Genomic DNA, 24048 nt, shown 5'->3' on the forward strand with positions numbered 1-24048 from the left:
GAACATTCGCTCGTGTAATATAGACCCCTTATAAAATATGGAAGATAAGTGTTTAAATTATGGTTAATATATTTTTGCCATTTGAAGATGGCCAAACATCAGATGCTGTTTGATTTTACAAAACGTGTAAAATTGCTTCTGAATTTTTTTTTTTTTTTTTGTTGCAGAATGCTAATTATATGATCAACAGATTTGTCTCTTTTCATGTAGTCCAGGTACGTCTCAGGTCATTCATAGTTTCATAGTTTAGTACTAGGCTATCTGCCCTGGGGCATTTGTAAGCCTAGCCATAGTGATGTGGCTTTCGCCACCCCATGAAATGGTACAAAAATGCACAGAATAGATTTAGAATACTGTGCCTCTGTCTAGTAGTGACACAATGAAGGCCCCCTTATATAATAGAATTAGTTTACTGTGCCCCTATCTAGCAGTGACACAGATGTGACCCCTGGGGTAAACTTACGATCTCCCATCCACTCATCAAGATTTCTCTTGAAGAGAGTCAGTGAGGGGCTCTGCCTAACATGAACTGGGATCTTGTTCCAAAGCATGGGAAGCCACTGGGTTATGAATCTATCCCTCCAGCATGTCCTATTCATACTTGTGCCGAGGTTTAAGTCTTTAGCTCTCGTGGTCCTGATGGATTTGGATTTTTTGAGGTGGAGCATGTCCATCAGATCCTGATTGGACATGGCCTTATACGTCAGGCAGAGATCACCTCTGAGCAGGCGGTATGCTACTGAATAGAGCTGGAGTTTGTTTAGTCTTGCAGAATAAGACATATGTTGGAGACCCTTGATCCTCTTGGTGAGGTACTTTTGTGGTCTCTCCAGCTGTTGCAAATGCCAGGTGAGGTACATACCAAATGGGGCATTATACTCAATCATGGGTCTGATGAGCGAGGAGTATAGGGGTACAATGACATCCTTGGATCTAGATGTGAATCCCTTCATGATGAGGTGTGCAAGGTAGAATGTTTTTCTAACCAATTTGGAAACGTGGGTGTCAAATGAGAGGTCGCTGTCGACTTGGGTCCCTAGGTCTCTGATTACTTTTTCCGTACTCAGTGGGTTGCTGTCTATGTGATAATTTGTGGGTACTTTGTTTTTCCCAAAGGGATGACTATCCATTTTTTGGCATTTAGTTTAAGGCCGTGACTCCGGCACCAGTTGTCCGTTTCTGTGAGGCCTTTTTGTAGGATGTATGTGTCCGCTGGTGTATCGACTATGGCGCCTAGTTTGCAGTCATCTGCGAACTTTGTCAGCCACAACCCTCCCATGTTTGCTTTAACATCTGAGAAATAAATGCCGAACAAGAGGGGTCCCAGGACAGATCCCTGTGGGACACCACTTGTGACTGGCTTTGAGTCTGACATTGCTCCAGCGATTTTAACTTTATGGGTTCTATCCTTTAGCCAGTTTGCAACCCATCTAGTGACATAAGGGTTTACGTTTAAGCTGGTGAGCTTATCTATGATGCCTGAGTGGGGTATTGTGTTGAAGGCCTTAGCCAAGTCCAGGTAGGCTGTATGGACTGCTTTGCCCTCATCAATGGCTCTAGTGACTGTTTCGAAAAAGTCAACCAGGTTCAAAAGGCAGGATCTTCCCTTTACAAAGCCGAACTGGGTGGGGTCAAGTGTCTGTAGGTCCCCTATGTCTCTGTTTATAAGTTCCATAATGATTCTTTCCATAGCTTTGCAGACCAGGCTGGTTAAGCTTATGGGGCGGTAGTTCCCAGGGTCTGTAGAGGTACCCCCTTTGTGGAGTGGGACCACTGTTGCTGTACGCCAGTGTTCAGGTACATATCCTGTAGTAAAGCTAAGGTTAAATAGCATTTTTATGTGCGGGTTTAGCTCCTCTTGGAGTTCACGTAGCACGCAACTTGGGATACCATCAGGTCCCATTGATACTGTGTTTTTAGCTTTGTTGAGGGCGGTTCTCACTTGGACATCTGAGATGACAGGGAGATTACATTCAGCTGGGATAAGTATTTCTTCTTTTGGGGGTGAGGGAGGGGAGAAATTTGCACTGAACCTGTCAGCCAGAATGTTGGCAATATCTGTGGGTTCAGTGTATTTTTTGTTGTTGTGAACTAACTCTGAGCATATCTGAGGGTTTCCGGCCAGGTTTCTAACATAGCTAAAGAATGCTTTGTGGTTATCTTTAGTTTCCTTAGCGATTTTTCTCTCAAAGTTAGCCTTGGATGTTTTTATGAGAGAACGTAGTTTTCTGCTAATGTTGATCAAAGATGTCTTCCCTTTTTGGGATTTTGCTCTGTCATGCAGTAGCTTCCTTCTTTTGTTATACAATTTGTTAATGGCTCAGGTCGACCAGACAGGACGCTTGCCTTTGGTGGAGAGGAACTTGGATTTATTTGGGATTGCATGATCCATGCATTCTTGGAGATGTCCATAGAAAGCATTTGTGAAGGATTCGGCATTGTGGGATGTGGTATCCACTGGCCCAGTGGGCTTAAAGGATACCATCTCAGTCTTAAGAAGAGTGAAGTCTGCTTTTGAGAAGTTTTTCACTGTGGTCTTTTGTGCTGGGGGTGGAAGTGGGATATGTATATCCAGGGTGATTAGTTTGTGGTCAGATCTCACTAGTGAGGGGTATACCTCCGGTGTGGAACATTTTGTCCCCATGTTTGTGATGATCAGGTCTAGTATATTATCCCCCCTAGTGGGAGAGGTGACTAGTTGTTCCAGTGTATTTGAATTTATGAATTCCAGGAACCTTTGGGCTAGGGTGTTAGGGCTAGAATAATGTACCCAATCTATGTTTGGATAGTTGAAGTCTCCCAGTATGATGGTATTTTGTGATACATTCATATCCTCCAATGTCTTCAGGAAGGCTGAGTGGGGTTCCTGAGATTGGGAGGGTGGTCTGTAACATGCTACCAGTTGTATAGCAGTTTTGCCTATAGTTAGTTGCACCTGTATGGTTTCTGATGCTTCATGTGTTGCTACTAACCTGGAGGTGTGGGTGTCCTTGATGAATATGGACACTCCCCCACCCTTTGTGGTTTGGCCCGGGTTTTGGGGCCAAAAAGCATGATGCGAGGTATAGCCTGGTAGTGCTGGGGTGCTCTCAGGAGCCTTGAACCAGGTTTCAGTTACTGCACAGACGTCTATGTTCTCCATACTGAGGAGTGCATCGAGTGCCTGCATCTTGAGATTTAGACTTCTGGCGTTGAGCAGCATTACCCTTATTTTTTTTTTCATTTTTGTTTTCTAAGGAGGTGGGTTTGTCTTTTGAACCTTGCCTAAAAAAGGCACTATGGGGGTGGCAAGAGCCTTGGCCAATATCCGGAAGCCCAGTGGTGACAGGTGCAAGCCATCCCTTGCAAAGCAGCGTGGCTTGTCCAGCATGTCATCCCAGGCAGACAGACATTGGATCCCCTTAGAATGACACCAGTACTTGAGCCAATTATTAAAGCTGATCATCTTGTCTTTGTATTGTGGCATCATTCTTGGTGAGGGCAAGATGCTGCTCAGGGTCAGGGTCATACCAGCCTGGGCTACATAATCAGAGAGCTCCTCTATGTCTCTTTTCATGTAGTCCAGGGAGGTACGTCTCGGGTCATTCACGCCAGCATGGACATATTTGTACTTGCTTTGGAGTGACCTGGGTGTGTGTGTTATGTGGCAGATCCTAGCTCCCAATAGGCAGCTCACAGTCACCCCCTCCTTGTTCAGCCTGGTAAGCCGGACATCAGTGTGTCTGACTATAGAGTCACCTCTTACTAGTGTATCAGGCAAGGTGTTTGGCCTTAAGGGCTGTGATTGGTTGACACACTGATTTATTGAAGTGTGTGTTGCATGTGTTTTGTTTTGAGGTGGTGGATTTTTGGATGTCTGCTTTGGGAGCCTCTGTTGTTTTGGTAAGTTTTTTATTAGAGCCTCCGAGTATGTCTGTGTTTTTATGTGTTTGGTTTGCAGATGTGGTAGGTCTATGTGGGGTTTGCTGTGTGTGGGTTACCATCTCCTCCTGTCTAGTCATGCCAGCCCTGTGTTGAGAGAGTTCAGCCTCCAGTTTGGCTATATAGTTGCATCTCTCACATGTATTTGTGTTTGTTGGGAGGAGGAGAGGGTTGTCTGTATACATGAGACAATTGAAGCATTGTCTCAAGATACCCAGATTAACCAGCTGAACTGGCGAGGACGCCAGTACTCTACCACTCGACATGCTAGAACAGTGTAAAGGAGTGCTGTGCCTTTAAGGGAAGTGGATATTCACAGGGGTGGTAGGTGGATGTAGTGCTTAGTACGAGAGCGCTTACTTAGTAGAGAAGTTTTGAGAACTAGTGCTAGGCTTATAATATAGTGAGTAGTCTGATTATACTAAGAGTAGAGCTTCCTTAAGGGAAAATTTGAAGAGCAGACTTGGCGGAGCCAGAAGAAGTTTAACCTTGTTTAACCGGCACTGCGCTATGCGCACAACCGCACAAAGTCGTGCAAACGCGGATTTTAAACAGGGAACTACAAAAGAGCTAGAAATGGTCCAAAACAACCAATTACTACAGCTCTTGTGCTGAGGTCACTTCCTACAGGGACAGGTAGGCTGCTCAAGGCTCCCCACTCCCACTGGTGAGCAAATAAACTTCCTTCTATCCAACTAAGGTAATGGACAACACAGGAACTACACCACAGCCAAGAGTACAGCGATGCCTGTAAACTGGTCTAAACTAGTCGAGGAGAGGCAGGAAAACAAGGATTATTTTTTTGTTTTTTTGATAGAAACACACAGAAAATACAGAAACAGTGATAAATCAGTTACACAGGCTAGCACACTTTAGTGGGCAGCCTCAACAGTTAAATTAAACAAACAAACTTTCGATCAAATTCGACTAAAAAGTAACTTTAAGTGCAGATTTTAAAATAATGCAGCAAACAGCTAAAAAACAGTTTAAGCTTGTTAAGGGTAAGCTAGAGAAGCTATTCCAAGCAAAAAAACAGCAAAGATACTTAAATCCAGAAAGTAGTCGCTTTTCTGAGTTATCTGTAGCTAGGACCACTCTGCAGGTCATGAACAATGACAGAGTCATATTTGTACTTGTTCTGGAGTGACCTGAGTGCTTCTGTTACATTTTGTTTGTATCTTACTTTTTTCAGTATGTATTTTGTGTCAGTATTCTTTGGACTGGCTATAATACTTAAACTTTACCAGTGGTTTGATACTTGTGTGTCAGATTTAGTAATGTAATCTAGAGCTGTGTTAGGACTGGGGCTGTAAGATTATAGGTCTTCAGAAGCAGTTTTAAAAGACCGTAGTAGAAATACATGAGTTCTTCCACACCCTTCTTTCAGTACACTTGTGTTATTGCTAGAACACAGTGCTGCCTGGGGATGGGGCTATGCCCTTTTACATAAAAACAAGTCCAAAGGAGGAGCCAGGAAACATTTCTAATGTGTTTCAGTTACCGTAGTGTTAAAGACTCTTGCTTCATTTTTTCATGTTTGTAGCACAGCCAGTAGCAGCCTACACACATACATATGCATGCTTATTCAGGAAAAATTCTGAAGAATGCAAATGTGTAGGCTGTTGTTGCTTGTATTGAAAATTTAATGTCGCTGTCTTTAACTCTGTGTAATTCAGCTAGAATATGCTTGAAATTGTTTCTGACCCTTAATTTACAATTTTTTTGTATGAAGCAAGGAAGTGTGTTGTAGGTGACCAATGAAAGAAATTATTTAAAATTCTTGTGATTATACAAATTTGCCCAAAGCAACTCATTAGGTTCTGAAACATTATTTTATATTCCAGTCTAACAAAGTCTATAAAATGAAGTAGGGACTCATGTTTTCCATTGCTCTTAGGATGTGTTAAGGGCGGCGCAGTGGTGCAGTGGTTAATGCTGTCGCCTCACAGCAAGAGGTTTTCTGGTTCGATTCTCCGCCGGGGTGCCTTCTGTGTGGAGTTTGCATGTTCTCCCTGCGTTCGCGTGGGTTTCCACCGGGTACTCCGGTTTCCTCCCACATTCTAAAGACATGCATCTGGAGCATTTCTCCCCGGGCCTCCGCTGAAAACAGGATCTGTGGAACCTAGTCGGACTTTCCCGGTCAACAAATGTTAAATAAATAAATAAATAAAATAAATGTGATAATGCACCGACCTTCATGGGATATCAGATTGTGTGGGTGATCTTTCCTTACGTATATAAAACATGCAGTCATGCAGGTTGAGAATGGAAGACCTGTGATTCAGGGAGGCAGTCCGAGTATTAGAGATAGTTCCTCTAAAGGTGATACTTCCCGTACAGCTATCTTATGCCTCAACTCACCTGCGTCTGCCTCTCATCACTGTGTCACCCTCTTGGAAGATGTTTCCTAAATTCTCCTTGATCTTTTCAGCTGTAATGCAGTTTTTATTTTCTTATCTATCCTCGTTCATCTTATGCAGCTCAGACAAAAAACAAAAGTCTCTGCTTCAGATGACTGAATTTTTATTGCAAGAAAAAACAGCCAAGCCTGACTAAGGCCACCAAATAATTTAAAAAGTGACAGAAGGCTTACAGAACATTGCAGGCTGACGAATTTCAACAAGGATCATGCAATTTAAATAGTGGCACCACATTGAATTAATTAATTCATTCACAGGAGTAGTGGCCTTATGCAAAACAAATGTTTCTCATTAGAATTTTGTACGCTATTTCATTCCCTCATATATTACCTGGTAGGTACACTGATTCAGACCAATCCATTTCAGGCACAGTCCAGAACGAATAAAAGAGAATTACAGATTAGTTTATCTGGTTCAAACTGAAAATATCAAAGAAAACTGCATTTTATTTTGTCCATGTGAAAACTATGTGAGGTTAACAGTTTTCATATAAAGAGTAAGAAAAGGGATGATAAGGAATTCATATGGACTTACTGTCCAAAAAGAAAAGAAACTTATTTTTACTTAAAGTAGTATGTATACTAGCAACCATAGGAATAATAACAGTTTTCTCCCCAGTGCATTGCAGTTTCAGTTTATATGCCTTCCATTGGTTGTAGATTCCTGTTTAACTATTTTAGATCTTGCCAGCTGTATTCAGTATGTGCATCGATGCAACGATGTGAAGTCAATTTTATCCTTAGTTTTTGTATTTAATCACATGAAATAGCATCTTAACATTATTAGTTTTCTACTTGTCAAAGAGCAGACTAGTAGCAGCTGGAATCAGAATTTACACTTTTTGTGGCAGATTGTCAAAGCAAATTTCCAGTTGCTCGTTGGTTAGATAGATAGATAGATAGATAGATAGATAGATATAGTTTGTGTGTTTGTATGTTTCTGTGTGTGTGCATGTAAGAATAAAGCAGCTGAGGCCAGCAGTCTTTATAAAAATAATGGTGTTTATTATGTATGTATTTATTTATTTTTAATTTGATTACTGAGTAAGAGGACTTGGTCACTAGACGCTTTTTGGCCATGATCTGGTCAACAATATTTACAATGTCAAGGCAATTACTATGCAATTACAATGGCAGCATATCTTTACTGCAGTCTATTTCCTGTAAACAAATACAGGTAGCTTCACTTGAGATGTGGTTCTTCAGTTTAATCTTAAATGTTTTCACTGACTGTCATCGTCTTATTTCTGATGACAAGTGATTTCTATTTAAGATCCAAGTTTAGAAAAGGCCCTGCTTCTGCAGACATACCAAAGCAAAATGTGACAAGTGTCAATATGTTTTCGGTACTATTTCATTCTCTAATTTGAACTCTAGATCCTAGAAGTGGACAGTAGACCTGCTTTAGGACTTTGAATAGAAGTGACCGAAATAGACTTGTATTTCTGTAATTCATCGGCAGACTGTTGAAACTAGCTAAGAGTTTGCAGTAATGCATAGTGGGATCTGCCAGTAACACATACCTGTATATTTTTTTCTGCAATTTGTAATTTGTGAGGATCAGAGCAGGCATGTGCAGTGAGAAGACGGACTCAATATAGGTATGAGCACATTCCTAGCCAAGGAGTGACAGGAAAGAGAAAGTATGCAATTCTGTAACATGGTTTAACTTTTCCAAGTGTTTTATTTGCTGCCCTTTCCCAGTGCAAGTTAAATAATAAAGCTGGATCAAACGTTAAGCCAAAATATCTTTGCTGATTAACAATTGGGATGGTGTTGCTGTTATTATCCGACATCACTGTGGTCGGGGCTTGTGTCTAGTGCCAAGGGCTGTAGTGTTCAATTTAGCTGGATTGATCAGGCGTCTCTTGGATTGGGTCCAGTCACAGAGAGCTGTAAAGGTATTTTGCATTCTGTTGTAGATCAGAAACATTTCTACCGTATTCTAGCAAGAAAGGGTCACCTGCATATGTAATTGGTTTGAGGGTGGGAAGATAATTTAAGTTGTTTATGAAGAATGAAAATAGCAGTGTTCCCAGAAAAGAGTCTTGTGGAACCCCACAAAGGAGATACACAGCTTCAGAAAACATTGAGATATATAATACTTGAAAGGTTCTATTTTTTCAGATAACTTTGACAATAATAAGTTTAGCCAGTTTGTGAAGTAAAATTATTTTTTATTTCAAAGGCTCTGGTTAGGTTAGGTCAGTGAGGAAACCCCTACAGTAAGGCAATTGTCCTTCGTGTTATAGAATATTGTGTCAGCACTATATATTGCAGTCTTGGTGCTGAATACCATGCAAAAAACATGTTTGTTATGACAGAGAAGGCAATGTCAGTTGATGTGACTGAAAAGTTGTTTGTAATGTAACTTCAGAGATCTTTGTGATAGGTCACAGGTTGACTGATTCTGTAGACCTTGTTATTAGACCTTGTTATTCCCTGAGATTAGAGACCTTTAGAAGTGGGAGTATAGTGGTATGCATTAATGGGGCTGGGTAAATGCCTGTGGGTAGGGATTGTATATGCAAGAGGTTTGGCTATGTAGGTTGATGCTGTTTTTAGTTTCCATTCAATTGGATGAAGTAAGGAGACTCCTGCATGTTTAAAGACATAGTGACTGCCTTTACTATTATCCATTTCAAATGGATTAATGCTACCAGAAGATAAAGGTCAGATTCAGAGAGTTAAGTAATATTATAAAAAGTAGGGTGGCGAGAAGAAATGTTTTATACTGCCTGGTAAAGTTATTTTGGTTTTCCAATGTTGTACCAGTATAAAAACTCATGTGAGGGTTATCTGTAAAATCACCAGTGAGTTGTTTTAAGTTAGGGACTGATGTTCATCGTGTTTCACTGTTGCAGTCATTACACTTGGGTTATCCTGCTGTCAGGCTACCTGCAGTCGGCCTGAATTCCAAAGTCCTGGTCTGGCGTCGGTTGCTGTCACCTCTTCCCTAACGTCAGTGCGCCAGGGGTATAAAAGATGCAGCCGACGCCATTTTCTTCAGTCTTTCTTGCCGCACGGTGCCCGAAGCAAAAGCAGTTCGCAAGTGCCGGACGGCCGACTCCTGAGATTTTTGAAATCGAATTTCAGATCCGAAGTCTTCAACAAAGCTAAGTACCCCATTGGGGAAACTTTTTTCTTGCTCCAGACCGATGTCAGAAAAAGTTAACAATTCTATTTCTTGTGGGAAGCAAATACCTCATAAGGATTTTCATTCTTACTGTATTCCTTGCCTAGGCCCTGACCACGACGTTGCTTGCTGTCGGTTTTGTGCTAGATTTAACCAACGCACTATTAAGTGTTGGTACGATTTTACTTTTCATTATTTTGGCCGAAGGTTTAATTATATAATGCCGTCAGAACAGCCGACGACCGGAGTTTATAAAAAGCGCAAGGAAAAAGAAAAGGACAGGCATCCGAGGTCCAAAACTGATGACGAGGCCTCCGCTAGGCCAGTCGCTGGTTCGCCGGTTCTCAGTGAGGCGCTTTCGTAGCCCCTGACTCCTGCTACCTCAGAGCCACAGGCCGCTTCCACTCCCACGTGGAGACAGCTAGGCCTCTGGATACTCAAGGTATTGGACACTCTGAAACTATTCCCACAGATAGGTCCAGAGCCGCTGAGCAGGCATCAGCTTCTGAGTGTGTTTTCAGACCTACACAGTTACATATCAAGCCAACCTCAGCTTCCAAGGCAAATACTAAAACAGCTTTAAAGACAAAGAAACAAGTACAGCATTCTCCTGGACAGACTTCCATGCCTAAGAAACAGATGCTTAAAATGGCTGAAGACCTAATTACCTTGATCAGGGGTTCCCATCCCCCTCTTGATAAGAGGCCTAGGCAAGACAGAATATGATTCTTCTGATCGGGTTTCCATTTCCTCTGACTCCTCTTCAGAACAGGGATACTCTCTACTCTCTTCCTCCCTATGAGGATTCTGATGCTGAAGAATCTATTCCTTCAGCTTCTCCTCCTGGGGATTATTCCTTTGGGGAAACCCTGCATACCATGAGGGAGCATTTCCACTGGGAGAGCCAAGATTACTCAGAATCTAAGAAAAGGCTCAGAGACTTTCTTCTACTACCTCAGCACAGACTGTCATAAATTTCTACATAAAAACCCTGCTGCTGACCCAGAAACTATATCTCAGGGTCCCAAAGGGATCAAGGCTTCTACTGCAAAAAACCCTGTCCCCTCAGATAGGGATTCAAGGGCACTGGACAGATGGGGAAAAAAAGTTTACACTTCTGCTACCTTGGCTGTAAGGGCTTTAAATTGTCAGTTTCATATGCTTAAATATCAGCAATACTTAATGTCAATGCTAAAACAGAAAATGTTGACAGATTCTGAATGTTCTGAGAAGAAGGAAATGCAGGATTTATTGCATGCAGCTGAACAAGTGGGAAAGCATACTTTGCAGTGTGGTTTTGATTCACTGGAGGCTTCTTGCAGAGCCGCTGTTACAGGTTCTGTCATTAGAAGGCATGCTTGGTTAAAGGAACAGAATCTGCCTGATCATGTTAAAGCAAAATTATTGGATGCTCCATTACAGCATGATACTTTGTTTGGTGTTGAGGCAGAAGAGGTGTTGAAGAAATTGGAGGATAAAGCAAAATCTATGCAGTCAGTAAAGGATTTCTTACAGGTACAACCACCCAGATTTAGCAGGAACTGGCCTTCTAAGAACTGGTCCTTTCCAGTGTCAGGCCACAAAGAGGCAGATACAGACGCCCTAGAGGCAGACAACACCCCCGGGGCTCCTACTGGCCCAAACAATGGGGTGCTTCTACCTCCAAAAGCGGAGAAGACAAATCACAGCCATTTGGAAACAGTCCCAATGACTTTTCTCTGCCAATGCCAAGCACTTATCTTTTGGCAGGACCTTTAGGGGGAAAGCTAGCACTTGGCGCATGATCACCCAGAACAAATGAGTCTTAAATATAGTCTCTCAGGGCTACAGGTTCCACTTTCACACCCTTCCAAAGGCAAAAGGTATGCCAGACCTGCCACACAATCAATGGGCAGAGGCACAAAAGCAAGTTTCATCTCTCATGGACATGAGGACTATTCAGCCAGTACCACAACAAGAGCAGAGACAAGGATTTTACTCAAGACTTTTCTTAGTACCAAGAAAGGACAAAGCCTGGAGACCAATTCTGGACCTGTCTATTCTAAACACTTTTCTGGACGTTCCAAAATTCAAAATGTTGACTCTGCAGCAGCTTCTGCCCATGCTGGGCAAGAAGGCTTGGCTTGTAACTTTGGACCTCAAAGAGTCATACCTGCATGTCCCAATCAGACAATCTTGCAGAAGATACCTCAGATTCATAGCTGGCTCAATGCACTACCAAATGTCTTTCAAGGATGCATCTGCGGTCATCACATATGGGTTGTCCTGCCTCAGGCAGCCCTTCGGTCGGCCGGATTCCAAAGTCTGGGTCCGGCGTCGGCTGATGTCGCCCCTTCCCCGACGTCAGAGCGCCTGGGGTATAAAAGCGTCAGCCGACGCCATCTTCCTCAGTCTGTCTTGCTGCGTGGTGCCCGAAGCAGAAGCAGTTCGCAAGTGCCGGTCGGCCCGCTCCTGTAATTCAGCTAAACCGAAGACTTCAAAAGCTAAGTACCCCGTTGGGGACTCTTTCTTGCCTCAGCCGATGTCAGATAAAATTAATAATTGCTTAACTTGTGGGAAACAAATACCTCATAAGGATTTCCACTCTTACTGTCTACCTTGCCTAGGCCCAGACCACGACGTCTTGGCCTGTTCCGCCTGTGCTTCCTTCAACCGACGCACTCTAAGACGTCGGTCGGAGTTTGCAGAGGAATTTTTTTGGGGCTAGTTTTGCTTACAAAATGTCGTCTGAGACTCCAACTTCACATTTAATGAAGAAACGCAAGGACAAGGACCGACACCCGCGGTCCGTGGTTTCGGAAGAAACCGCGGCCAGGCCTACCTTGAGTGTCTCGGTTTCGGCTGAAACCGAGTCCTTGGTAATACCGTCCACCAAAACCGTACAACCGACAACCTCGGCCCCGGAGGCCACTACTGTCTCGGTTGTTGAATCTCCGTTGGAATCTGGTGTCCAGGAACCTTCCAACACCATTCCCTTAGACAAAACTACATCAGCACGTGGTGCAGCCAGGCCTCCTGCATCCATGTCTATTAAGGCATTCTCTAGGGCTAAAGCTGCTAAACACTCTAAATCTATGCCTCCCAGGGTTATCCCTCAGGGACTCACTACAGGTTCTCAGATCCTTAGTCTAGCAGAGAACCTTATTTCATTAATTAGGGGCTCTCAGCCTTCTACAGCAAAAAGGCCCAGGGTTGAGCCCTCTGATCCCCTCTCCTCAGATGAGAACTCTGCTGACTCTGCCCTCTTAGACTACCAGGAGGAGGCCTTTTCGGCCTACGAGGATTCAGATGCAGAGGAATCTATCCCTTCGGCTTCCCCTCCTGAAGAACTGTCTTTTGGGGAAACTTTGCACACTATGAGGGAGCATTTCCAATGGCAAGGCCAGGAATTCTCTGATTCCAGGAATAGATTAAGGACCTTCTTGCATTTGCCTCAGCATAGACCTTTGGCTATTCCCCCTGTTTTGAATGTCATTGATGATGTGTACTCGGAATCTAGCTCAACCCCTGACACTCTCCCTCTGGCTCCTGCCAAACCTGATAGGTACTACAGGGTCCCGGAATCACATCTTTTCCTTTACAAGGCCCCCTCTGCTGACCCAGAAACTATTTCCCAGGGTCCTAAATGGGTTACAGCTGCGACTACAAAAAATCCACTCCCCACTGAAAGGGAGTCCAGGGCTTTAGAGCGATGGGGTAAAAAAGTGTATACTTCTGCTACCCTTGCTATGAGGGCTTTAAACTGTCAATTCCATATGATACAGTACCAAGAATATTTGTTAGATGAATTGCATAAAAAGCTGTCTTCTCCTGAACCCCTAGATTGCAAATCTCTTCAGGATCTGGTACATAACTCTCAACAGGTTAGCAACCATTTTCTGCAGTGTGGTTATGATGCATTGGAGGCTTCATGTAGGTCAGCTATGACAGGTGCAGTTATACGTAGGCGTGCTTGGCTGAAGGAACAATCTCTGCCAGACCATGTTAAAGCAAAGCTTCTGGATGCTCCACTGGAAAAGCAAAAGTTATTTGGCTCCACTGCTCAGGAGGTCTTAAAGAAATTTGAAGAAAAGGCAAAATCTGTACAAACAGTCAAAGATTTTATGCAAGTCCAACCACCAAGATTCAGCAGAAATTGGCCTTCCAAGAACTGGTCCTTTCCCGACACGGGCAGATTTCAGAGAGGCAAGAACAGGCGTGCCAGAGATAGAGGGCAAGCTAGAGGCTCCTACAGAGGGCGTCAATGGCAGCAACCCGACCAGAGAGGTAGTGCAGGTCCTACAACTGCTGCACAAGGACAGACTTAATGACTTTACCTTGACACCGCCAACCAGGGCTCAATTGGAAGCACCTTTGGGCGGAAAGCTTTCCTTATTTTCAGAAAATTGGCACATTATTACAAGGGACAAATGGACACTACAAATAATAAACAAAGGATACAGGTTCCATTTCCACACATTACCGAAAAGAAAAGGCATGCCAGACCTGCCACCAAATCAAAGGGCAGAGGCTTTGAAACAAATCTCCAACTTAATGAAAATGAAAGCAATAGAAAAGGTTCCTCTTGCAGAACAAGGCCAAGGATTTTATTCCAGACTCTTCCTTGTTCCAAGAAAAGAAAAGCAATGGAGGCCTATTCTCGACTTGTCCGCACTAAATGCTTATCTCATTGTGCCAAAATTCAAAATGCTGACTCTACAACAGCTCCTTCCCATGCTGGGCAAGGGGTCTTGGCTGGTAACTCTGGACCTCAAGGAGGCATACCTGCATGTCCCTATCAGACAAAGCTGCAGAAGACACCTCAGATTTCTTGCAGGTTCAGAGCATTATCAATTCTCAGCATTGCCCTTTGGCTTATCTACTGCGCCCAGAGTATTCACGAAATGCCTGGCATCAGTAGTTGCACACTGCGGACTTCAGGGGATGCAAATATACCCGTATCTGGACAACTGCCTTATACAAGCAGACAGCCAACAAATTTTGGTAAAACACTTGAATTATGCCATCTATCTTCTTCAGGCCTTGGGATACACAGTCAACATTCACAAGTCAAGACTTGTACCATCCCAAAGAATAACTTTTCTGGGTGCGGATTTAGACACAACCACTCAAATGGCTTTCCTCACAGAAGAAAAGCAAAACCAACTACCGGATTACTTCAAAAACCTGTCAAGACAAACTCAGCTGACTGCAAGGAAGATCCTGCAGGCCCTGGGTTACATGGCTTCTTGCATTCTTCTGATTCCTCAAGCAAGGCTACATATGAGAAACTCCAATGGTACCTAAGGAGTTTATGGACTCAGCACAGTCACAGCTTGGAAACTTTGATACCACTCATCCCATGCCTTCAAAGGAATTTCTGTGGTGGGCTCAAGCAAGCCAGTCAAACAGGGGTTTGCCCTTCAGCAAACCAATAGCCAGCCAAACCATTACAACGGATGCTTCAGACCACGGATGGGGAGCGCATATGGAAGGAAGATGCATTCAAGGACTATGGTCACAAAAAGAGCTACGCATGCACATAAATCAAAAGGAAATGCTGGCAGTGATACATGCAATCGAGGCCTTCAAGTTATTTCTACATCAAGGCCACCTGCTAATAAGGACAGACAACACTACATAGGTTCATAGGTTCATAGGTTCATACTAGGCTATCTGCCCGAGGGCATTTACAAGCCTAGCCCATAGTTTTGTGGCTTACGCCACCCCTTTAGTATGGGGAACTATACCCATTATTTTGCTGTGCCTCTGTCGAGCAGTGACACTGAGGTAATCCCTGGGGTATATCTGCGATCTCCCATCCATTGGTCAAGATTTTTCTTGAACAAGGCCAGCGAGGTGCTCTCTACAGTTATGTGGTACATAAACAAGCAAGGAGGCACCCATTCCTACCCTCTTTGCAGACTGGCAATGAATCTATGGGAACTTTCCCTGACTCTCAATATACAGCTGCAATCCCAGTTTGTACCAGGAAAAGACAATATACTTGCGGACAGCTTAAGCAGGAACATCATGGATGCACACGAATGGATGCTGCACCCAGACATCTTCCAACAGATAACACAATCATGGGGGAGACCGGACATAGACCTCTTTGCCTCCCCACACAATCCTCAGCTGGACAAATTCTGTACAAGGACATACCACCCACAAGCATGGAAAGTGGACGCGCTCTCTTTCAGCTGGAGAGATCTAACAGTGTATGCATTCCCTCTTCCATTAATGACCAAGGTCTTGCTGAAGATCAGGGCAGAGCAGCCAAGAGTGATTCTGATAGCTCCGAACTGGCCAAGACAGCACTGGTACCCATTGCTAAACAGCATGTCTCAGACAAAACCATGGCTTCTGCCACAATGGCCGTTTCTCCTGACACAGCACAATTACAAAACTCTGCATTCCAACCTGAAAACATTACAGCTAGCTGCCTGGAAAATACCTTGACTCATCACCAGGATAAGCTATCCAAGAGAGTGAAGGATATCATCATGGAAGCTCGCAGGCCTTCCACACGGAAGGCATACTCAGCAAAATGGAAAAGATTTCACGCCCGGAACACCTCAAAGGGCCTAGATGCAACAGTTATGAACATGGCACATATCCTGGAATATTTAGCAGAAATGCTCCACAATGGCCTGTCTTACTCTTCCATTAAAATTCATGCTTCAGCAATTTCAGCAGAGTACAACACTGATCCTCCTGTCTTCTCTCATCCTCTGCTAAGACAGTTTCTAAGAGGAATTAAAAACATCAATCCTCCAAGGAAACCACCACTGCCTACTTGGGACCTTAACTTCGTGTTGGAAAAACTAACACTGCCTCCCTTTGAACCAGCAGCATCTGCAGAACTACAGTTCCTCTCATGGAAGACTGCTCTCCTTCTGGCCATAACCTCAGCAAGAAGAGTATCTGAGTTACAGGCCCTCATGGCAGTATAGCCATTTCTTATTTTTCATCAAGACAGAGTCTCATTGAGAACCAATCCTTCATTTATGCCAAAGGCGGTGTCTAGGGTCTCATTAAACCAAGCTATTCACCTGCCTACCTTCGTTCCAAATCCACAAAACAAAGGGGAAAAGCTTCTGCACACCCTGGACATACACAGACAGTTGCGCTACTACTTGGTCAGAACTAAAAATGACAGAAAAAATGACCAGTTGTTTGTAGCATATGCTGCCAGTGCACAAGGAAAAGCAATTTCAAAGCAGACAATTTCCAAATGGATAGGGAATTGCATTCGTTTCTGTTACTCCTTTCATGGAAAAACTGTACCAGCTAACATTAGGCCTCATTCGACCAGAGCCACAGCCACCTCCACAGCCTTCTTAAGAGGGGTGGCTACCAAGGACATTTTAGAAGCTGCTACATGGAGCTCCGTGCATACATTTTCCAAGCATTATAACTTACCTTTATATTCCAGATCCAGAGCAGGCTTTACACGGCAGTCCTGCAGGGCATTTTAGCTACACCATCCTTTACATAGATCCACCCCCCCAGATTGGCTATGGTATTCTACCCATATGTGATGACTGCAGATGCATCCTTGAAGGACATAGTACAGTTTTGTACCTACCATAAATGTAGATGTCCGATAGGTATGCATCTGCAGTCAGGTTTACCCTCCCTCCTTCCCCTCTGTGGTATTTCTTGGGTGCATTTCACTCTCATAGCTAGCTGGGGTTATCTATTATGGTGTATTTGTTTTTATATATGTATATATATATTTTTGTGCATGTTTGGAATTTATTGCATTTCTCCAAATTTAGCCTTCCTTAGAGGGCACCTGGCATCTGGGGCAAGAAAAACTGAGGAAGATGGCGTCGGCTGACGCTTTTATACCCCAGGTGCTTTGACGTCGGGGAAGGGGCGACATCAGCGGCCCGGGACCCAGACTTTGGAATCCGGCCGACCGAAGGGCTGCCTGAGGCAGGACAACCCATATGTGATGACTGCAGATGCATACCTATCGGACATCTACATTTATGGTAGGTACAAAACTGTACTTTCTCTGCACTGCCCTTTGGCTTATCTACTGTGCCCAGGGTCTTCACAAAATGCCTGGCGCCAGTAATTGCATTTTGCAGACAAAGAGGAATTCAAATATATCCCTACTTGGATGACTGCCTTATTCAAGCAGAGACCAAAGACATTCTACTAAAGCATCTGGTGTTTGCAAAAAGATTACTAATTTGCCTAGGGCACACAGTAAACGAAAATAAATCAAATACCCTCTCAAGAGATAATATTCCTGGGTGCAAACTTAAATACAACTACCCAGGTGGCTTATCTTATGCCAGATAAAGGCAACCGACTCCTTACTTTGAAAGCATGGCAACCCAGTTATCTGCAAGAAAAATTCTGCAGGCTTTGGGCTACATGGCATCCTGCATTCTGCTAATTCCATATGCAAGACTGCATATGAGGAAGCTACAATGGTATCTAAAAAGTGTTTGGACTCAACATTGCCACAGCCTGGAATCATTAATTACCCTCATTCCCTGCCTGCAACAGGAGTTTTGATGGTGGGCACAGGCCTGTCACCACAACAAGGGACAGTCATTCACTTTACCCACAGCCAGGCAAACACTAACAACAGATGCATCAGATTATGCCTGGGGGGCCCACATGGCAGGAAAATGTATTCAGAGCACATGGCCTGCAAACCAAAGGCATCTTCACATCAATCAAAAAGAGATGCTAGCTGTACAAAATGCCCTGACAGCCTTCAAGGACCTACTTCATGCAGGACAACTGCTGATAAAGACGGACAATACTACAGTCATGTGGTACATAAACAAGCAGGGAGGCACACATTCTTACCCCCTCTACAGACAAGCCATGATTTTGTGGAATACAGCATTGACTTATCAAGTACACCTGCATGCACAATTCCTGCCAGGAAAAACAAATGCTCTGGCAGATGAACTAAGCAGAAACCTCATGGATCCTCACGAGTGGAAACTAGATCCACAAATCTTCAGCATGATAACAAGGAAATGGGGATGCCCAGACATAGATCTGTTTGCCTTCCCTCACAACTGCCAACTACAGAGATTCTGCACAAGGACTTATCACAAACAAGCATGGAAAGTGGATGCTCTGTCATTCAGCTGGAAAACCCTTACAGTATATGCCTTTCCTCCACTGCCTCCCCTCCCCAAGGTACTCCTAAAGGTCAGACAAGAGAAGCCAAAAATGATACTGATTGCCCCGGATTGGCCATACCAGCACTGGTACCCAATTCTAAAGACCTTGTCTCATGCCCAGCCTGGATATTGCCTCAAATTCCTCATTTACTGATACAACAAAACAATCAGATCCTGCACAGCCAACTCAGAACACTAAATCTGGCTGCGTGGAATACACCTCTCTCTAAAGCGGTTATGGATGTTATTTTGGAGGCCAGGAGGCCAAGCACCAGAAAATCTTATGCAGAAAAATGGAAGAGATTCTGTGTTTGGCACCAGGCACAAGGTTTTGGCATGCTTGTACCAAATATTCCTCAGATTTTACAATACCTAACTGAGATGCTGGACAAAGGCCTATCCTTCTCATCAATTAAGATCCAGGCCTCTGCCTTTTCAGCTCATTACAATACGGACCCACCTATTTTTTCACATCCACTGCTTAGGCAGTACCTCAGAGGGGCCAAAAACATAAGACCTCCAAGGAGAGCACCAATACCTTCATGGGACCTCAATTTTGTCTTGGAAAAACTCACACTGCCTCCTTTTGAGCCAGCCAATACAGCTGAGATAAAATTCTTATCATGGAAAACAACTCTGCTCCTAGCAATAACTTCAGCAAGAAGAGTCTCAGAGTTACAGGCATTAATGGCTGTGGAACCTTTTATTATCTTCCATCCGGACAGGGTTTCTCTAAGTGTAAACCCAACATTTATGCCTAAGATAGTGTCCAGTGTGGCTCTTAACCAAACCATTAATTTGCCTACATTTTATCCAAACCCACAGAATAAAGGGGAGAGACTTCTGCATTCTTTGGACATACACAGACAGTTACGCTTCTACTTGGACAAAACTAAACTTTCAGAAAGACTGAGCAACTTTTAGTGGCATATGCTGCAGGATCACAAGGAAAGGCTATTTCAAAGTAGACTATTTCAAAATGGATAGGTCACTGCATTCGTTTCTGCTATTCACAACATGGCAAATCAGTGCCTAAGGGCATTAGGCCACATACAACCAGAGCAGCAGCCACTTCTGCAGCATTCCTCAGAGGAGTACCAACCAAGGATATTTTGGAGGCTGCAACTTGGACTTCAGTGCACACTTTAACAAAGCACTACCACTTACCTCTTTACTCTAAATCCAGAGCAGGCTTTGCCACTGGAGTTCTGCAGGGTCTCATAGCCACTCCTAATTCTATTTAGGCCCAGCCTCCCAACCTCAGCTTTGGGATTCAACCCAAGTGTAATGACTGCAACAGTGAAACACAATGAACATAGTACAGTCGTGTACCTACCATAAATGTAGATGTTTGAGTGTATTCACTGTTGCAGTCCAGGTTACCCTCCCTCCATCCCCCTTTTATTTGCTGGGACTTATCTATACTTCTCTATCCTATACGACCTATGTGGTGTATTTGCTTGTAGATGAAGGTAATGATTATGTTACTGCATGCTTTTTTATAAGCAGAATTTATAGCCTACCTTTTTGGGAGCACCTGACATCTGGTCAAGAAAAACTGAAGAAAATGGCGTTGGCTGCATCTTTTATACCCCTGGCGCACTAACGTCAGGGAAGAGGCAACAGCAACCGACGCCGGACCAGGACTTTGGAATTCAGGCTGACTGTGGGTAGCCTGCCAGCAGTATAACCTAAGTGTAATAACTGCAACAGTGAATACACTCGAACATCTACATTTATGGTAGGTACACAACTGTACTTTGTGTAGGAAACCAGATAATACTTGTATTCGTGTGTGTGTGTGTGTGTGTGTGTGTGTGTGTGTGTGTGTGTGTGTGTGTATACGTACAGAGGAACTGACAAGTGCTGGAGGCCCACGGTGAGTCTTTTTATTGTAATAGCAATATGCTGCAGGAAATGCTTAGGAGAAGGAAGAATGTCTGCAGGTTTAGGAAAATGAAAGTAAGAGTTCTTTGTGTTTCCAGCCTCCAGAGAAGAGGAAAGAGGACCAGTGGAGATCCAAGGGGTCAAGACTAGCCAGAAGCCTTGAGAGGAGGTAGGACAATGTTGCATGTAAGAAGATGCACTGCTACTTTGCAGAGGACCTCAGCTGTATCTGACAAGATAAAAGCAGATGAAGGAGAAGAGACTTGATATGAGCCATCATTTGTAGAAGTGGGCAGCAAAAGGTAGTGAACCCAAAGCAGGCGAGGGTGAAAATTAATTGCCTTTAGTGATTGTTCCTCCAGTTTGCAAGCTTGCTCCATGTTCCTATAATTGAATCAAGCATATGTTGTGGAGGTTGACATGGCTGCCTGAATGGGAAAGCTGCAATATAATTAGGTGAATGTGGTAAAGCTGGATGAGGGGAGATATCTTTTGAAGCAGATGGTCCTAGATGGTAGATTAGAAATCCAAAGATAGCTAAAATTGAATTACGGTTAATCCAACTAGAGATTTGAGTGCCAAAGTTCTTGAAGAAAGTGGGTTATGCATGGCAAATGATCTTCCCAGAGACTGCCTGATGCAGTGAAAACAAGGCCTGACAGGCTCTGGGTGATGAAAGTGAAAAATGCATCTTGATACGCCAAATGATGACTCCTGGAAGAATGAAATAAGAACTATTATTTTACTGAAAAAAAAAAGTCAGTAAAAGGCTTCCAACGAAATGTTATTTCTCTTTCAAACCTTATAATTAGTTCTTCAGACAACAATGAAAATTTTAGAAGCTTGTAGGTTCTTCATATTACAGCCTTCAAGAAAGTCAAACTGTGCTGTAATAATGCTGCGGTTTTACATAACTGCCAATTGTTTTAATTAAAATGGTGGGATGACAACTGAGGAATACAAACACAGTGTAAAATACATTCACAAGTTCATCTGCATAGTACTTTCATGAATGCCATGTGCGCTTTTGCCAGCTGTTAATTTTGACTTTCTAATTTTACATAAGTAGAATGTCTCTAGTTTTTATCTCAACCTATTTTAATGGGTATGAGATAGACTTTCCCACTTTAAATATACCAAGAAAAATTATGTGGTGATTTCTCCAGAATGGAGTAAGTTGATTTTTTTATATCATGCATGCTTTCAGTCCCATCATGAATTTTTAAATGTGTATGTAGTCATATATGAATGAAATGTAGCTCACAATATGCATCATTAATATAAACTCTATTTACAGGTGAAACTAATTAGTATCGATGCTGCAGAAATAGCAGATGGAAACTGCTCAATGGTTCTTGGGCTAATATGGAACATTATCCTGTTTTACCAGGTAAGGATGAAACTTGTTCAGTGCATTGTGGCATAGCATAGCCAATGCATTATTTTGTAATGATGTGTTGATCATGTGTTGTTACACAAGAGTCCTTTCATTTCACTGGAAAATGTATTTTACTGTGGCATTTCTTTTTTTTTTTTTAAACATTTTTTATTGATTTTCATGAAATAAAATAATACAAGAAACATGATATGTAAATATGCACAATATGTCTTAAAAACATCATAACATGGAACAATAACTATTTAAAATGTCCATAACAGATATCATGTCGTTGTGATTACATTTTATCTAGTAGTTTTTCAAGCCAAGTTAATTGCTTATACGTTATTTTAGTTCTTTCTGAAATAATTTGCAACTCTACTACATACAAGTTTAGCTAATAGTAAAAAATCTGTAAATGATAGGATTTTTTTACACTTCCAATTTGACGTAATGAGTTTTCTTGCTATTGCAAGCAAGGACCAAAGAAGGTGCACCTGTATTTTGGGGATATGTGCTGTTATCGGTGCATTAAACAGTAATAATGTGTCAGATACTTCACACTTGTCCGACCACGGTGCTTTTATGAAATTTCTGAACTCTGTCTAGAATGGAGTTACTATCTTACATGTAAGAAACATGTGTATCCAGTCTGCACAAAGTATTTCCTCACATCTCCAACATTTAATAAGATTATTTTTTTGATATCAGGGCCATCTTATGTGGGGTAATAAAGCTCCTATGGATGTATTTCCAAGTGAAGATTTCCCAAGATGGGGATGACGTTGTGCTACTAATTGATTTAAGTATTAATTCTTTAGCACTGTCTGAAAAAATAGATTTGTTTATTCTCTCTGTGAAATTCCATAAGGAGTCCTCTGGGCTTTGCATATTGGTTCTTAAAGATGTATATATACTTGACAATGACAGAATGTTATTAACGTTTATTTCACAAAGAAGAGAAAGTATTTTAGTTAAAGGTGTTGTACTGGTGATATGACATATTTTGAATTCATTAACTATGTATCTCTAACTATTTGTATGTTCAACCAGTTGTTGTGCTTGATGTTATACCTGACCATAGAACATGGTTCGTGGATATTATTATTGCAGAGAAACTGGTGCCAGAAAACTAAGCCATTTTCTTCCATTACTTTTATTTTAGATATGTTGAAAGAGTCCAGACATGTCTTCATGTATGCTATGGGAAATATTAAAAATTTTTTATTTTCTGAGAACATATTATTGTCAATATTTGTGTCTATGTCAGATAATAAGATACTTGCATGGAGATTTTTCCAATTAGAACTTTATTTGGAGTTTAACGATTGGCTCATCACATTAAGTATGGTCAATTCCGCATAAAGTTCTAAATTTGGGAATGCTATTCCTCCGTCTTTTTAGCTTCTGCAGTGCCAAGCATGGCTGATTCTTTGCTTTTGAGGAAACCGTAGGAAATTTATTAACAAAGAATTTAGTTGCTTCATTAACTTTTTGGATGGGGAGGCAATTAAAGTTTGGAAGTAGAACACATTTTTGGGTATTATGATCATTTTTATTAATGACAGTCTTTTTTTTCTATCGTGAAATACATGTCTTTAACAGACAAAAACACCTGAGGTGGTACAATATGCTCATTTGTGGTATTTAGACATTGTATACTTTAATATTCTCTTCATCCTCTTTAGGATTGTATGAAGTTTGGAACCGAAGAAAGTTGTCACGGGACATCTTTAGGGGTGGGGGGAGCTGGGACATAAGAAATAAGTAAGTAAGATGGTAGGGAGTTTGAGGGGAGTGGGCAAGCAAGGGTTAAACAGGTTGGAACCTGATGGAGGATGTGAGGTAGGTTTGGGGATGGGTCCTGTAGGCTTTTAGGGTGGGTTTTAGTTGTTGGGAGTCACATTTGGTGTGATCTTCTAGAAGTAGGATCACACCCAGATGACCTGAGGTAGGAGTATGGTAGGCCTTGTGTGCTTACAAGACGAATAGGTGAGCACACTTTCTGTGTGGTTAGGATGGTATGTTAAAATAAGGATATTTTTTTTTTCTTTTTCCTTCTCGTTTGGGGGGTCTCACTTTATGGGGGCAGTGTAGGCTTGGTAATAATAGGTGGAGGGCTGGGTGGGGGCATAAAAAAAAACAAAAAGGAGGAGAGGGTAGT

The 24048-nt window shown here is 42.6% G+C and overlaps 1 protein-coding gene across 1 annotated transcript in view; it reads left to right on the forward strand.

Annotated features, from left to right (window-relative positions):
- CLMN (calmin) overlaps window positions 1-24048 on the forward strand; it is a 1136927-nt gene that overhangs the window by 596367 nt on the left and 516512 nt on the right. Inside the window, exon 5 of the mRNA XM_044073600.1 lies at window positions 21804-21896. Within this exon, the coding sequence (XP_043929535.1) occupies window positions 21804-21896 (93 nt within the window). The remainder of the gene's footprint in view (window positions 1-21803; window positions 21897-24048) is intronic.

The sequence above is a fragment of the Protopterus annectens genome, chromosome 6.part0, assembly GCF_019279795.1.
Source record: "Protopterus annectens isolate FY-2018-M chromosome 6.part0, PAN1.0, whole genome shotgun sequence".
Lineage (NCBI taxonomy): Eukaryota > Metazoa > Chordata > Ceratodontiformes > Protopteridae > Protopterus > Protopterus annectens.